The sequence below is a fragment of the Festucalex cinctus genome, chromosome 6 (assembly GCF_051991245.1).
Source record: "Festucalex cinctus isolate MCC-2025b chromosome 6, RoL_Fcin_1.0, whole genome shotgun sequence".
NCBI classification, from domain to species: Eukaryota; Metazoa; Chordata; class Actinopteri; order Syngnathiformes; family Syngnathidae; genus Festucalex; species Festucalex cinctus.
The window spans coordinates 4,022,619-4,040,636 of record NC_135416.1 but is presented as its reverse complement, the minus strand read 5'-3'; the positions used below and the strand labels follow the sequence as shown (position 1 = coordinate 4,040,636).

The window sequence follows — 18,018 nt, the reverse complement described above, 5'->3', positions numbered from 1 at the left end:
CAACTGCTAACTAATGCTGGCTAACTTACTAACTCACAGCATGGAGCCGCCACTGTAATTATGTGTGAAATTGTTTTTCATCAAAAAGATGAGAACATTTTATGTTAAAATAGTTTTAGATCCGAAAAGGCTCAATATAATCTGCTGACAAAAAAAAAAAAAAAAAAAAAGCATATCTACAGTGTAAAATGGCTTGTTCTGACTAAAACTAAACTAAAATGTTGACATTTTTTGTTGACTAAAACTAGAAAAAAATACGTTTTCTTAGACTAAAATAAAGACTAAAATTATAGATTTATAGTTGACTAAAAATGGACTAAAAAATGAGATGAAGTTGACTGTGATAAAAACAAGCGTGACTGAAATTGGACTAAAACAGACTAAATTTAAAAAAGGCAGACACAATTAACACTAAGATATGGGCAATAATAATTAAACTTCAGTTGATTTTCTTTTAGAAATCAGAGTTGAGGGTTCTGCTATTTCTTTGATTTGAGGTCACATCTCAAGTTTATCTATTCTGTGCTGCCAGATATAGTCACACAAAGTGGAGTTTTTATCCACTAAATGCTTGAGGTCCATTCTGTTTGTAAAAGATTTAACCTTAATCAATTTGAAGGAAGACGCTACCTTGGGTGATTTGAGGTCCCCTCTCCTCCAGTTAGTGTCTATCCTGTGCTGCCTGATGTAGGCACTCTTCCAGGGGCTGTGAGTGAAGCCGGGCTTGACGATTTTCCTCTTCTTGAGGGGCAAAGGCTCATCGATGCCTGGTGGTGGTGGGGGGGAGTGAGAGGGAAAGATGCGTTGACTTTTTTTTCAAGCTCATTGTGTAAGACTTCAAAGCGACATGTTGCTGCAGAGGATTAAGCACGCACCTTCTTCCCGGCATTTTTCTCTCCACAGCAAGTTGTCCTCTGCCAGAATGCGCCAGTAGCGACACGTCTGAGCCGCTTGGAGGAGGTCCTTGGGCTCCAGGAACGACAGTACGTACAATGCCAGCTGCGGGAATGGAGGAGGAGACGTGAGAAAGGCACAATCGAGGAATAAAAAGCTCCCAAAGCCAAGAATGTGCTGTTCGACCAGCATTGACTGAATTGTTCGGCCCCTGCTTCGTCAGTCAGATAGAGTGAAAAGTGTCATAAGCTTCATTGCAGGATCTCAAATGAAAACATGGAGACCAGTGTTAACCATCGCGTGACAAATTCAGCATGTGGTCAACAGATCCTGAGACTAATTTGCTAGTGCCACTTTCAACTACAATAAGAAGACACATGTTCACTCTGTTACGAAACTGCTTAAGGCAGTCCGGGCGAAAAAGTGTGTAGTTTTTTCTTCCCCCTCCATTGCATTTTAAACTATTTTTGTTTTGTTTTTATCACCTGTAATATTTTTATTTTTCATTCAAAATGTTGGCTTTTTTTTTAGAAAAATAATTGTGTATTTTTAATCTATTACATTTTAATAGGTTTTGTCAAACAATTTTTGCCTCATTTTTCTATATGTTTTGGCAAGTAATTTTGCAATTAATATTGTCGATTTATTTCATTTTCTTTCATATTTTTGTATTTAACATGAATCCTATTTTTTTTGTATTTAACCTGAATCCTATTTTCGCATTTTTTTTCTTTTCTATATTAATATATATTACATATTTTAAATAGTATTCTTTGGTAATAGTTTAAAAAAAGTTTCATATATATATATATATATATATATATTGCCCTCATTTTTTTATTCTGATATTTAATATTTGTGTATTTTTTTTTGCCGAAATCTTTTTTGTTTTCTAATATTCATATTTGTTTGTTGTGTCAGACTTTTTTCTAAGTTTTCCTCCATTATATTTGCACTCTTTTTTTTTTAATTTATTTACATTTTTCCCTAATAAAAATAATTTCCCGAGATTTTCTCCACATTTTTGTATTTTAGCATCACATATTTGCAAATGGCTCATCTTAAAGCTAGAGAAACTCAACAATTGTGACAGGGGTCGATTTTTCGTTTTCATATGATGGCAAAAAAGCATTTATTTATTTATTTATTTATTTTTTAAGTACCGGTATACAGAATAGTGGTGTTTTTAACATCTCAATTATAAAATGTCTTCTTTTTTTTCCCCCAGCACTCCAATACAGATGTATTGAAATGCACAACTTTGAGTCCTATATTTTGTGACCTTTTACAAAGGAAACAAAAAAAAAAAAAGTCCACCATATGGACTGAACTCAGCGTTAAGTGTGCTTGATCAGGCACATCAAACTTACAATGGTTTCCTCCGTTTAACACGCATGGATCTCTAGTCCTCTTTGAGGCACCGTGAAAGACGCAAGGCAACCCCGCGTTCGGATTAGTGCTCGCGACATGTCAGGTGTTTCCATTCAAGAGCTTGACGTCTGACAAAGAGGAAGTGTGTGCGGCAGAGGGGGGAGAAAGGTGCTGGATTGAAATGGGGGGGCTATTTTCTCCTCACCTCTTTGGGCAGCAGGGAGATGAAGTCGCGCTGAAACTGCGGCTCGATGACCTGCATCATATGCTTGACCTGCGTCGGCTCACAGATGTCGATCAACTCGTCCAGCGCCAGCAGCTTCTCAGGGCCGCTCCAGCTCTGCAATTAAGAAATAAAAATAAAAAGAATTTAAAAATATAAAATTAAATTTCAAATACACATTCCTGCATCGAGCAGCTTGGGAAATGGTCGCCATGGAAACAGCTTTTAAGCAATTATGCCGTCCGGATCTGCAATAAAAAAAAGAAAAAAAGAAGCAGGGCAGGGACAGGTTTGACTTTTTTTAAAGTACTTAAAATGAGTTGCTTCTGAACTTTTTCAGTTGCTTTCGCTTAATCTCTCGTGCCAATGCATCTATAATTTATTTCTGTGCATACATAGTACTACTGTGTAAAATTGTAGTAATCTGTACTGCAGTATTTTGCATTGAGTAGTTTTTGTATTTTGATCTCTCCATCCTATGCGCAAAAGGAACAGCAAACAGAAAAAGAACTAAACTATTTTATTTTATTTTATTTTTCACAGATGTGATTTTTATACTTGTCTTATTTTCTTCAAATAAGAAAACAAATGTAATAGTTGTGTGGTGTCTTTTTCACCAAAAGGTTTGTCTAATATTTCATATTTCAACATTTTTGTTTTTCTGCCATAATTTTGAATGTCCCGCCAACATTTTTCTTAATATTTGCCGTTTTTACAAGTGTTTTTATCTACAAATAATTTTGTAATTGTTTTTGTCTTAATACATTTATGTTTTCTGTTTTTTTCTGCATTCACTAATATTTTCAGACCCCCCCCCCCAATTCTATGTTGTAGAATGCCTATGTTGTCTATGTCTATGTTCCTGTATGCTCTTTGCTTGGTCGCAATGCATTCCAATCGTACATTTCCAGCACAAGATCCTCGTGAGCCTCATCCCAACAAAGCCTTGTGATCACGTCTGCGGCTTGTAGAATTCCCTCCCTGGTGTATGATGTTGCGTGTTTTCCCTTCGAGCGTTCACTCAGTTTCCCGCCATTAGCTGATCAAAACGCTTGTTCTCGCCACAGATCCCCTCCCTTCCTCCACTACCGTCATCCAGCAAAAAAAAAAAAAAAGACACTCTTATGTCACACAGGCGTCCTTGGGTTATTTATGGAGCTTTTTAAGCATTTTTAGGAACTCCCCTAACCAAAGCGTCTGGACTTGAGCTGAGCTGTTATTTAGGAGTCGTTTTCAAGTAGGCTGCAAATAAAATCACAAATGCACCACAAATATAGAGGAGAGGAGCTTTTGGAAACAAAATACTATGAAAGTATAGTAGCAGATTCAACATGTGCATAGAAGATTTTCTATTTTAGTTACTATGGCAACATTTGGAAATACTACCCGAGAGTGCTGAACAATTAATCAAATGGCATTAATAATATTACAAACTCGTTCAGCCCTACTTCCCGATGTTATATTTTTAGTTCTTATGATGTTATGGTTCATGTTATCAAGTTAGTCTTATGTTGTGTTTAATGATTTCATTCATCACAGTGAAAGCTCGTCATCACCATCTGTTGCCTCGTTCTCATCAAATGCTGCTTGCCACAATTTGGTCAGATAAATAAATACGGCAAAACAGTTTATTTTTCAGAGGAATTCGCGTTGTCTTTTTTTCCCCCCTCATTTGTGTTCAAATGGAAGCGTTTCCCATGAGCCGCATTAAAAAAAAATGTCCCTTCAAGCTATCAAAACATACTTCACCATGCCCTTTGCTGTTTACATTGAATGATGTCGTGATTTGACGATTTGATGTTTTGAGCACTTTTTGCACAAATTGCAGATTGTTCGAATGCTTATATCGCACCGTGGGTTCAACACACATCATGCATTGTCATTCTGATTGACTTGCAAAAAAAAAAAATCAAATAAAATACTGCTGCTACAACGTACTTATGCAACCAAGTCTACATGTATCACGTCGTCGTTTTCTCTCGCGGCAGGCCAAGACGAGACTGGGAAATGTAAAGAATGTACGTTTGGCTTTAAGCCGCCTCTACAATCAAGAAGCTGTCAGTTTGAAAAGATGGTAAACTGGCCCAAGGACTTGTCTTCAGAGAAAAAAAAAACAAAAACATGCGCGCGCACACACACACACGAGTGTGACTGCGAGTCAACCGTAATGAGCCAGCTTCAAGTCTCATCCGTCACCACTCAGACATGAACATGTTTGCGGCGACGTCTTATTACCAAGAGTCAATTAAAACCATCCGATTCTTCCAAGTAGTTATCAAAAAGCCCCATTATAAAAAGGGATGGGCACGATAATCGTTCGATTGTTTGGATCTTTTCAATCATTGGCTGCAACTAGGAGAAGTGCTATTGACTGGAAGCATTTGGACAATGATTCCTCAATTATGAACATGAGCAATTAACTCATTTGCTCCCCAAAACATATAAATACGTTCTATTTTAAATATTAGCAGTGTCCCAAAGACGTATTTATACGTTTTTATGGTGTTTAATTTTTTTTTTTTTATGCTAGTGCATACATAAGGCTTTGATGCAGCCTCTGAACTGCAGAGAGTGGTTGAAGCAATGGTAGGTATTACAACAACGTCCAGCAGGTGGCAGCACAGTATAAGAGATCAACCAGCGCAATATTCTGTGGGCCTTGCAAAATCAGTCAAAATCCAGGAAAACAGCCGGGAGTGAAGGGGGTTGCTTCAGTGAATATGGCTGGGAGTCAATGAGGTAATTTGATAAATCGACTAATAGGCAATCATTTGCACCTGCAGGTGAAATCATTTAAAAAAAGGACTCTTTGAAAGAAAGGGGAAAAAAAAAAAAAAAAAAAAAAAAAAAAAAGAGTCACTGGGAAAGAAAAAAGAAATGAAGGGGAAAATCACAATACTGACATTGAAAAGAAAAAATATTCAATTTTAACTTCCAATTTATAGAAGTGTTTCAAGGCTAAATGTCATTGTGTTTACATTCTCTTACCATCTCCCTGTACACACCAACAAATCAATGTTTCATTGGAAAGTTAAAAAAATAAAATAAAAGGCATGAGTTGAAAAACAACTTTGTGCATGGGTGTTAACTGTACGATCTGCCTCTCGCAGCGTGAAACCTGCAAACAGACTGCCTTAATTATCCACGGATTAGCACCTTATCCTCACCCCTGTTAATAACAGGCTCAAAAAATAATTCCGCCGTATCCGTACACCCGACATTAGATAGCATCTGTTCAACTTTCTAACACCGACAACATGTCGTCCCTTCATTTGCTTTTAGCCCCCCCGACAGCCCGGGCTAATTCCAATTCCACGCTACACTGCCTTCCAGTGATGTGCAGGCAAGGGCTGGAACGACAACAATTATCGTGCGAGAGCAAGAGCGAGCATGGATGGATTATTACCCCTACCCAGGGTTTTTCCTGCATATAAAACTTGGAGGCGGTCAAGTTGGATGGCATTTTTAAATCGCCACTGCAGTGTTGGCCATGTTGACAGGGTGGTACTGGACCACAATTTCTTTTGGGACGATTTTGCGGAATTTAGAACAATTCAGTTGCGGTTCTTTTGTAACCCAGCACGTCTTCCGAATGATGTGCAGCCGCACAATCGGCCTCCATTTGAGCCAAGAAAAGTACCTGAAACGTCCGGAGCCATTCCTGGAGCCCCGTGGGTGGCTGGATGGACGTGAGACGCCGCCTCTGCTGGCCCTGACCGTTGGCCGCCCGGAGGTGGCCAAATGTGGTGGGCGTGGCCGGGCACGGCACGATTCCCGTCGGGCTGAAACGATAAAAACGTTTAAATGGGAAAATCGGAATATACACTATTCATGAGAGCAATTATTCCGGAAAATGTCACCGGTGGCATTTGCATATAGCAGGCTAAAAACAATGCAAATAGGTTTCGTTATTGTTCAGGGTTATTCCAGGTGTCCCGAGTTCGCTCCGTATGATTTGAAATGTACTACAAATAATCGCCCAAAGGGGACATAATACAAGTTATGGACCAAAGAATGTGATCCAATGCAAGACAATAATGCTCACCTTTATTGTATTCACAACAATGCAAGTGTCAGAATGAGTAATTGTGTGTGCTAACTTCTTGGGCTTTTATAACTTTTATCCTAATAGATGGTGCACTCAGAGTGTCAAAGGGCTTTTTTTTTTCTTTTTTTTTTAAATGAAACAAATGACTTTTTTCCATATTTCTTTTTCTTTTTCTTTTTTTTTGACATTTACTCAAAAAACAGTGACTGCTCATCTTGCTGCTTTTTTTGGTGATATTTATTCCAAAAGATTTACTGCTCATCACAGTGTCATGTTTACATTTGCCTTTACACATTTTTTTAGACAATTATTCGAACAGTTTGACACGCGCAAGATCTCAGCCTACTTCACACGAGCTCAGTTGAGCGTGCAAATGATTTAAGACTGAATGACATGACCTTTTCTAGTGGCCACACTGCTCTTCTGATGAATAATGTTCCATTTGTGCTATTTAAGTTGCACTTTCGGGGCAATTTGGACACGTCCGACTTCGGCCCGTTCGAGCTTATTGGTGGATATTTTTCCACTGAAACCTGCCAGCCAATTGGAGAAGGGTTTTCTCGAGTAGCGGACAAAACGAAAGGACTGAGGAGAGATAATGAAGTTATACTGTTGTATACAAAAGATTTGAAGGTGTTTTTTGAGCATTTTATATATTTTTTTTTAAAGGAGATGTCACAAAAAGAGACACTTTTTTTTTCATTGTGCATGGACAGTTTTTGGTAAATCAAGTCATTCTGCGACTTTAATTTTCAGTACAGCTATTTTTTTTTTAATATTATTTTTAAACAAGACCTTGACTAAAGGATCGATTTTTTTTCTTTGAAATCTCAAAACTGGCCATGTTCAACAGTATTTGTTGCAATGATTATTTAAAAAAAAAAAATGTTTTACTACTAACAGTGATTAACGTATTTTTACACTTGTATACCAAATAATGGGGGGAAAAAAAACCAGATCCTGCTAAAATATATGAAAGACTACATAATGGGGAATAGATTTTTGACCATTAAAGACTACAGACTTCTCTCCACATCATCCATTATGACTTTCGTTAAGTATTCTTTAAAATCTGGGCCAGTTCCGGTTCTGGCTGGAACACCACAAACAGGCAGGGGCAGCACCAAAAAAGCCTCAATGTCAAACCCTGTAAATATTTCTCTATCGCAGCCATTTTGAGGCTGCAACGGATTAGCTGTCTCGCTTTTGGGGAAGAAAAAATGTTTATTAGTTAAGGTGTACTCTTTTAAACAACACTACTTTTTAAGGTGTTCATCAGTGCAGAAGTAGAAACTAGTTCATCGACATGTTACATGAATGTACAATCGACCATATATTTGTGTTTGATGTCCTTTGGTTCTGTCTTTTGCACACCCTGCTGTGAGAACATCGACAGAGGAGAAATCCCCCCGCGTGCTCTGGCAACAGAGTGCAGCGGAGGGGGGAAGCCCAGGGTCTATTTCATTATTGATTCATATTTAATGGGCCAGGATGCCGATACACAGCTGGTTACACGGCCACATTTACACTTAAGTGCCTGTTGTGCGCGTTGGTGTATTTTTAATGGGGGCAACATGCGCATCAAGTATTCATGGGAAACATCAGGGATGGCTGGCGGGAAAGCGTCATTCCGTTTGAACATCTCGGATTCACTTTCCTTTCACGGCCTCTAATACGCTTTGCGGCGAAAACGAGCGACTGTTAAATATTTCATTTCTTTTGATGCTGGATGGTGTGAAAAGCATGTGACACTTTGGGATGAAGTGGATGAAGTGCACCTTGGGTACTTGAGGATCTTTTAGCCCAGATACCAACAAATGACTTTTCTGTCTTTGGATCTTTTGGCAACACTTACTCTAGATAAGATTTTCTAGCTAACTAACATCAAATGAGTCAATGACTTTTTTTGTCTTTTGATTTGGCTATTTTTTTTTTTTAACACTTATTCTAAACAAGGCCTGAGCCCAATTAACTTCAAATGATATATTGTCCGCCCTCTAGTTTTTTTTTTTTTTAAACCCTGACCAAGTTTAGTTTTTTATTGTTTGTTGTTTTTTTTTTTTTTAACAAAACTTATTCCAAACAAGACCTTTTGTCAAATGACTCTTTCCATTCTTTAGCTTTTTCTGCAACACATCAAAGTGCTTCCACACGCCTGACTAGCATCAAAATGCCTTACAGTAGTCTTGATTTATTTTTTAGTGTGTGGATGAAGCTCACCTTGGGTACTCGGGACCTTTGCAGGGCTTTTTTCCTGAAGGGAAAGATCGGACCTCGGGGCCATGGTCCAACTTTCTCTTCATCTACGGGGGAAAAACAAGCGATAAGGATACTGTTAGACACACTAACATGAATTAAGCCTTTGTGGTGGAGGATAACAGTGAAAACAATACAAAGGGGGACAATTTTATTTGAATACTTTTGCTTTCAACTCCAACAAAGCGAAGTTCTAAAGGCGGGTAAAAAGCAGGTCGTGTAGTTTTTTTCCACCTTTTTTTTTTGCAGAGTACGGTGCAGAATTTCCTCAGACGTTGTTAGCATTGTGTCTGCAACTCGGCATATTAAAATCTGCTAGCGTCAAATTCATGCTAATGGGGAGCCAAAGAACAGAGGATCGATATATTAACCAACGCGCTATATACAAAGCTAATGAGATCCAATGCAAGAGCAGCATAACAATCTGGCCATTAAGGTATTCCTTTAAAAACAATTTCCTTTAGCGTAGGCAGCACGTTGGAGAAATCTGCATGTTGCCAACAACCCCAGCTGACCTTTGTCAAGAGAAGCTGCCAGACTGGTCGGCAGTCAATCACTGGGCACTAACAGACAACCAATCATTTCAACACACTCTTCAATTAAACGAACATGAAAATGTCGGAGAAGCCTGGAGAAAACCGACTGAAGCATGAGGAGAAAACGTTGATTTAAACCGAGACCCTCTCGACTGTGAGGCAGACGCACTAGCCACTACCACCATCGTGCTTCTCCAATTGATTCTATTCCCATTTCCCCATCAGTTGAGAATACAAAGACGCGTGTGTTCTAAAGATGACCTGTTCCATTTCTGCCACACGTGCAAGTGATCACCCTCTCATCAACACACTCCCTCAAATGTGCACACTGCTCCAAATGATGTATACAAGGTGGATGGATGGCCTCGTTCCTCAATTAATTCAACGTGTTGCTTGTTTGACACGAGATGTGTGTGGCCCTCTCACTTTCAGGTTGATAAGATTTTTTAAATTCACACCTTCCACTTATTGTGCAGACGATCAGAACATTATTAGATTAAGATTATATTTTATGTAAAAAATCATTCATGTGTCGCCAAAAAAAACAAAAAAACAAAAACAAACAAGGAGTGAACCAATTATTCCTTCCTACCCAAGTTTTGAGCAGATTAAATCTCTCATATGATTGTGACATTTTTGAGCATATTTTTTAGAACAATCTTAAAAAAAATTAAGGCAATTAAGAATAGATTCTCATTTATAATGCCGACCTCGCTACAGACTAAGGATGTAATAATATCCAAACATCACAAGCATGTAACGTGCCCCTTCATCTGACCAATAGCGTGGATTTTAAACCTAGAAGGGCCAAAACATGCCTTGTGAAAATTAAACGGCACAAAAAAATAGCCACCAGAGGGTGCTAGAACTGCACATATTGAAATCAACCCGACTTTTTTTTTTTTTTTTAAACTGATGTGTTGCTTTTAATATCGTGACATGACGACGACGATATTGTGGCAGTTTTAATATCGCGATATCGCCGTTATCGTGACATCCATAACATACAGTTAAAAAAAAAAAAAAAAAAAAAGCCGTTGACTGATTTAAATTAAGATATGAGTCTTATTTAAGTTTGAACTTTCCATTGTGGGGAAAAAAAAAATCTTGTCAAAATTTCTTTAAAAAAAATTCTGGGCAAATGTAATTAGTGTAAGAATTATGAGGGGGAGTGCGGATACATTTGTTTGTAGTACGGGTCACTGGATGAAAAAAAGTTTGATAAAGTCTGTTTTAACTTGATGCATATAAATAAATGTTAGCTCACAACACGAGCACAACTGAAGCAAAAGAGATCACAGTTTTGTCTCATGTTGACATCAAGGACTGTTAAATTTGCCTGTGATAAAAATCTGTGAGGTGTGCCGTGTTTGAATTAAAACAGCATTGTCCCATGTTGCCCTTTCTGCTGTTTGTGTGATAACTCTAGAGAAAAGCTGCATATTTGATGCCGGACTGTCTGGATCTGCACAGGCTTGATAACACGTCTCTCCTCCAGATTGGTTATTTATTTTGTCAGTCTCTATAAATTTGGCCAGTTTCACTGTTTTTTTTTTCTTTCCAAACGCCCCCCCCCCCGCCACAGTCCCAAGGGGGATATTTGGGGTTTTAATTAGAACCCAAACCCTTAAAATACAAGCAGGAATGCTGGCTATCAGTGACTGCGCCCGTTCTTTTCTGTATCGAAAGCAGACTACACAATCAATGCGCTAAAAGCAACTGATGGGAGGAGAAGCACGTGTACATGACTAGCACGCTAATGCGTCGTCGCCGCCACCCGAACTCCCCTCAGGACATTAAGACTGTGATCTAAAGCACAATTGATGATTTCCTCCTCCCGCTAGCATGTGTAACGGCACTTTGAGAGAGGCTCGAAAGCTCTTTTGACGACAAACATGGCGACGGCGGAGTAAGGATTAAGAATGTCGAAAATGTGAATGCCCGCGTACTCAAACACCTCAAGGCGTGTCCATGGTGAGGGAGGCTTTTTTTTCCCCATTGGAATTACAATGAGAGCATTTGATGACCACTTTTAGTGTTTTTAGTGAGTTAAACATTGCCCCCGTGGGTTTCTTTTGGTACTGCATGTGTAACGTGTCGCTAACGTACGGCATAAACTCAAAAATCTAATTTGCCAGCAGACTAGATTTCTGCAGTTTCCATGTTGGCAAGCTATCGACAAAATAATTTTAGCTGCATCACTCACTATTGCGGACAGCTACCTTTCCTGTTTACATTCTTGTAACCAACAATAAGAGAAAGAGGTCAATCATTAGTTTAGTTGTGACGCATTTTGGTTAGCAAGGGCAGAAAATAGACAAGGGGAATCCAACTGTGGGTGTGAAAGCAGTCAGAAACAGTGCAGATCTAGTTTGTGTGTAGGATTAGAGGTTATTTAAGACAACCACTGAGTGGTGATCTCACTGCAATGGCAGTTCAGTAGGGTGTGTGTTTAAAAAAAAACAAAAAAAAAAAAAAGTGTGTTAATGTGCGTCTGCATGGGAACATCAGAAAAAAATTAAGGTGTGGAGAAGATAAGTAGGAAGCACGTAACAAGCCTCTTCTTGTGTGTGAAGAAGAGAGCAAGAAGGGAATGTGGACTAATACGCAAGTGCTTCCGCAGCCCTTTTCACCGTATCCGGTATGACAGATGGACGCAAGGGAAAGTATTTCTGATACGCTCGGACAGACCGGCACAATCGTGCAGCATTTCAAATGCCCAACAGCTCCAGTCGCTAACTTGTGCGTTATGTAGTTTTTTTGTTTTTACCCCCATTTAAAAAAAAAAAAAAAAAAAAAAAAAAAAAAAAAAAAAAAAAAAGACAGTTGTATCTTGTCTTGTGGGTGCCAATTTACAGGTTTTTCAAGTTTTGAGAGGGGGGAAAACTGTTGTGCTTTTATTTATTGATTTTTTTTTAAGATAGTGTCTAATCTTCAGCATTTCTTCAAAAAAAAACAAAAAAACAGGCAAAGTGTGCTTACATCAGCCGTTTACTGCCACTCTTTGTTGAAAATGACTTAAAATTAAACATAAAACAAGAATTGTTGTGATGACACTGACAAAAGTTCTTATTGCTAACACAAAATCAATTTCTATAGATGGATTAACAAAACTAGCGTATTCTTTATGCTCCTCAAAAAATGACTTATGATTGCAACTTTTTTTTAATTGCACAGCAGAGGGAGTGGCACAATGCCCAATTTATTTTTGCAAGAAATATTGCCAAAAAAATAGTCAATTCTCCCACATTCTAGTTTGGGGCCTTATTATTTATTTTTATTCATGCTTGAAACATGTAGCGGTGCATTTTTGTGGAATGACATTTCAATAAAATAGGATGATTTGAGGTGCAACCGATTTGTGTTACAAGTGTGGTCAGGCAGGCATCACATTAAATTTGTATTCCAAGGTAACACTTATATTCTGAAAGCACCTGCCAAAAATGGCATTCAATATTCCAATCACAACCCACGTGTGCATATGACATGCACCGGCCCAAACGCTCCTTTCTTAAATTCACTTTTCATGGCTTCCACCCAGCAGACATCCTGGCCTGAAGGATACTCTACTTCACGCAAGCTGACACAGTGACCCATTATCCCAGGTCCGAGCCTGGGGCAAATGTTTAATGTCATGGGAGTGGTGAGAAGTAGCGTCAGTGAGAGACTCCGACAGGCAACAGATCACATGCACGCGAGACAAACGCTGCTGCAAAGCCAACCAATGTCGTTCTGTTTCCAGTCACTTCTACAACAAGTCAACTATTATCGGTTTAAAGAAAAAAAAAAACATTAAATAGCCTTTTGTGACAGCACACAAGTAGGAACGCAAAAGGGAATTTCAGAGCACAATTAGAAAAAGCAAGAAGTAGGGCATCTGTGGGGAAGAAGATTGTCAAGTTTCAGACTTTTTAAGACTAATCAAATTTAAGACTTGTTCTCTAATATGACAAGCACAATCAAAACAGAGCCAAATTATTATTATTTTTTTAATTTAATGGATGTGGTTGGGCTCATTTTGGGTTTGTAAAGCGTAAATCATAATTACAAAGATAAAAACATTTTCAGGCCATTTTAAGACCTCTGAATTAAAAATTATCACAAGGCCTATGTACTCCATGGAATATCACAACTACTTAATTTTATAAATCTATTTTTTTTTTCAGTGATTTGGCTCATTTGGAGCACTGGTATTTTAAAAATGGTACTTAAAGATGTCTAAAGAAGCCTTCATGCTGGAAAATCACATTCAAAAGTACCGTTGTGATGTGGATTGCACTTACATTTAAAATTCTCCCATCCCCCAATCTATAAAAAAAAAATGTGATTAAATTAAACCTTTTTTTTTTCTTCGTTAAAACACATTTTTAAACATTTCACATCCCTGTTATAGGTACAAATCTTAAATTGGTTACCGGCAAAATATATATACGTACTTAGACAAAACTGATTCCGCTTGCCTTAATTTTGTAAAATTATTTTTTTAATTATATTGTAAAATCTGAAAAAATGTGTGATCCCTTTGATGTAGTGCATGCTTTTCAAAATAAATTATTTTTTCCAAAGTAATTGCGCCAACATGGAATCAAAGTGTCCAAAAGTAAACTCCTGAACGGGTCCCTGTTTTGGTCCTCCACCCACCAGTTGCGAACCCCAAGTCAAGCGTGTCGTTGCTAAAAGCAATAATACAGTAGCACAGTGCGTCAAATCGATGAAGCAGTCCGTGCGCATTTTCCTCATTTTTTTTTTTTTAAGCCTCCACTTGAATGCCGAAGCTGCCAGTCGTCCGCGGAATGAGACCAATGTGCGCATTTCGTGAGGCGAGGACGCCAAATCGGCGTGGAGAATATACAAATAAACGCAACAGCGAGGCCTCTCTGGGCTGTTTGGATCTCTGCGCCACGCCGCTTTCCGTCCTCCGCAGTGACCGAGCAACCTGACCCACGAGTGGCGCGTCATAAAAAAAAAAAAGAAAAAAAAAAGAAAAGCAGCTCATAATAATAAAACGGCTAGGCGACGCAGTGACTCACTTTGTAGAAAATCATCTTCAAAGTGCCGTAGAACCCCATGGTGCTGCTTTTTGGGAGCCGGCGGGCGCTTCCTTCCTGCTCAGTGACGCTGGCTGGAGTGTGGCGGTGCTTCTGCGGGGGCGGTGGCGGGGCTGTGACGGCGTGAGGCCGGCGGCCGACTCGCAGGTAGATCCGACGCCGCCTCGGCTCTGAACATGCTCGGGCACGTCACCCCTCCACCCGCCTTGCTTTCAGTAGAATCCCCCCGAGCGATGGCATCGAATAACAAACGCGCGCGGGTGGGGGGTGGGGTGAAATTAGCGAAGATAAGCTCCACTCGGACGCCCGGGCAAGAAGCGAGTTCTCGTGTCCAACGACGCGATGCGGCGGTCGACTGGAGAGCTCGCACACCGCCGAGCAGGGAGTGATTCACGGGAGGGGAGGAGGAGGAGGAGCGGAGAGCGAGTGTGCCGTCCTCGTCTTCCTCTGCGCACGCTTGCAAAAAAAAGACGACTCCTCCGCACGGATCGCATTCGAGCCTCCCCAGTGGAGATGAATGGTGCAGTCCGGCGTTCAGCGCCCTCTCCCAGGATTTGCACGCATGCCGGATTGAAGCACCGAGTCCTATCTATCCCACCCATCCACCACTTGTTGCACAAGCAACTGATGCACGTACCACGCCCTAACACTGGCCCCCACCCCTAAACATTGCTGTGTGTAAATATGAAATTGTCGCGAATATATCATTTAGGTGGAGCACATAAAGCAGTGTGCATTTAAAAAGGAAAACAAACAAAACTTTTACGACAGTATAGGTGATTAGTTTTTAAACTAATATGCTCACCACTAGATGGCAGTCCTTGCTCAAGACCACCTACCACAAGACTGACGTCAGAGAAGAAGAGCTCTGTGCCTCGTTTGCGCAGGTATGGATATCAGTATAAGCAATTTCACATTACATACATTATGTACTCACAAAAATACATAAACGGCATTTTTTTTTCATCCACAAGAACGTTGACAGTTCATTTGAAGTGCATGTGGAGCAGGAGAGCCCCTTTGCACACATCAGGAAAGTTACTTATTATAATTACATTTTTAAAATTCCCGATAGGTACACTGACTATTTTTTATTTTTTATTTTTTAAATACAAGCTATATTGTTATGCTGCACCTTTCATTACGAGTTAGATTAGATTAAATTACAGACACACGGACATACAGTAGTAGCTGGTTTGGTATCACTATATAATAATGCAATTATAAGGACACAAAGGTTTTCGAATAGTCAGCTCTTCCTGAGACAGAGGGGCTGGGCACTGATTTATAACCCATTATCTCACGTGTGGGTGTGTGTGTGGGTGTGTGTGTGTGTGTGTGTGTGTGTGGGGGGGGGGGGGGGGGGGGGGGGGGTGATAATCACCTGACTTCCTGATCCCAGGGGAGACTCAACCATAGTTTTGTACTTCCTATTTGTAGCATAAAATACTCATACGAATTTGGCTTATTGTAATTTAATTGACATCCAATAGCACCTGCAAACATTACAACAAAGTCATCTAACGATTCTTAACAGAAATGTATATTCTTAGATTAACTCAATTTCATGAGAATCCTTTTACGTGTCATTTTGTCCAAAAAAAAAAAAAGCGCATAAAAAAAAGGGCACCTTTTACAGGCAGTCATCATGAGTCCTTGTACTTAAGTGCGTTGCAATGCTAATATTTGCTCAGGACTGCGTCTCTTGACATTTGAATAAGATGTTTGTCCACCAAGAAGAGTCAACAGTGTGCAAACTTCCAAATGAGCTCAAGCGGCAGATGAGACAAAGTGGCCGACCTCTGTATCATACATAATCTATCAGCACAATCATTGTTGGTGCACCTGCTTATTTGCACACAAATTCAAAAGGAATATTTGCCTTTCAGCGTGGCAGGTGACAGTCGACTGATCCTGCCCACTTAACGCGCCAGATGGCTTCATAACTCTGATTACCGACAGGAAAATCTCAGGCGAAAAAGATGACCGTTTCGGACACAGAGTGCATTTATGTAGCTACATATTTTATTTGTGTTTGGGAAATTTTCACATCAAAATGTCTCCATTTAAGCCGCAGCGACAGTCTGTCATTGTTTATCTCGGACGAAAAAGAACCTGAAATGATCAAACTACGAGAATAAAGTTGCGATGTTATGACGGTTGTACAAAAATAAAAAATAAAAAACAGAAGAAAAAAAGAAGAGGATTAAAAATAAATTGGACTATAAGAGGGCGGCACGTCCACCTCCCAGTACTGAGGAGGAAAGATCGAGTCCAGGCTTCGGCCTTCGTGGGTGGGGTTTGCATGTTCTCCCCGTGCCTGCGTGGGTCTTCTCCGGGTACTCCGGTCTCCCCCCACATTCCAAAGACATGCATGGCAGGTTAATTGGGCGCTCCAAATTGTTCCTCGGTGTGCTTGTGCGTGTGGATGGTTGTTCGTCTCTGTGTGCCCTGTGATTGGCTGGCAACCAGTTCCGGGTGTACACTGCCTGATGCCAGCTGGGATAGGCTCCAGCACCCCCGTGACCCTTGTGAGCAGTTAAGAAAATGGATGGATGGATGTACTATAAGAAAAAAATGCATATTCAAAAGCAATATTGTGGGTGGCGGAAAAAAGTAGATTTGTAAAATCGTTCAGCCCTAGTCTTCCATTTTGTTTCATTACTCAGTACGAATAGAATCTGCTAAACAAGCTATAGCAACATTTGTCCCTTGACTCTACTCGATTCAAAATGGCTGCATTTGCTTCAAACTGGAGCGTCCAAATGACTGCCGATAATTGCTAACGCTGACCTCTGCCTGCCTATTTATTTTCTTCGCAGCCCATTGATGTCGCGCGGGAGATAGCGGTGGCGCTCGTCTTCATTTCCGTTTTGACCCGACCCCTTCAAACATGAACGCTGCAGTCGCGTGGGTGGCTGCGCGAGATGTTAATTCAACTCCACGCAGACGATGCTCCATTATCCTTCGCCTGTTGCCATGATTCATCATTTCCTTATTCATCAAAATCCCCCTTCTTCCTCACGCCTTGCATCTGTCAAGCCTGGAATGATGCGCTCACACTTCAGCTTGTTTTATTATTAGGGATCTATTCAAAAGGGGGACCCCCCCCCCCAAAAAAAAAAGAAGACAATCGCACAATGACGTGCTCCCGTTTAGTGCCGCATCGCTGGCCGAGAGGTATTCCGGCCTCAAGTTCACCGCGTAGCATTAAACATTAGGTGGAGAAAGGCCCATTCTCCTCGCCGAGTTGGAAGGGTTCCCACCAGCAGGGTTTGGGACGGTAGGAACTGCTGCCGTCTCGCGCTCGACAGCTGTTTCGGAATATCATTCGCTTCCTGCGTCAAGAGCTCAAAGAGTATTCCGACACATCTTGCTATTACGTCAATTAGTGACAATTGCAGATTGTTCAAGGGATCTTATGGTGGTTCTTTTCCACCTCATTCAAAGCATGCAGCAACATTGTTACAGGCGGTTCTCAGCTTACAATGGGTTTCCATAGTCTACTGCTAACCTATGCTAAAGTAAATATTTGTATGAGAAACACTCCCATTTCATCTCATTCAAAGCATGCAGCAAAATTTCACATCTTTTACAGGGGCTTCTCGGCTTACAACAAATTCCCAAAGCAAAGCATGCAGC

General features: G+C 40.2%; 1 protein-coding gene across 2 annotated transcripts in view; it reads right to left on the bottom strand.

Annotated features, from left to right (window-relative positions):
* fbxw7 (F-box and WD repeat domain containing 7) overlaps positions 1-18,018 on the bottom strand; it is an 83,942-nt gene that overhangs the window by 13,634 nt on the left and 52,290 nt on the right. Inside the window, exons 1-6 of one of the 2 annotated variants that reach the window (XM_077524497.1) lie at positions 14,359-14,922; positions 8,757-8,839; positions 6,129-6,270; positions 2,471-2,605; positions 876-999; positions 631-767 (exon numbers count right to left, since the gene is read on the bottom strand). In XM_077524497.1, the coding sequence (XP_077380623.1) occupies positions 631-767; positions 876-999; positions 2,471-2,605; positions 6,129-6,270; positions 8,757-8,839; positions 14,359-14,397 (660 nt within the window). In that variant the 5' untranslated portion in view covers positions 14,398-14,922. Of the gene's footprint in view, positions 1-630; positions 768-875; positions 1,000-2,470; positions 2,606-6,128; positions 6,271-8,756; positions 8,840-14,358; positions 14,923-18,018 lie in introns of those variants that run through there. The other variant, XM_077524496.1, reaches the window with a different exon arrangement.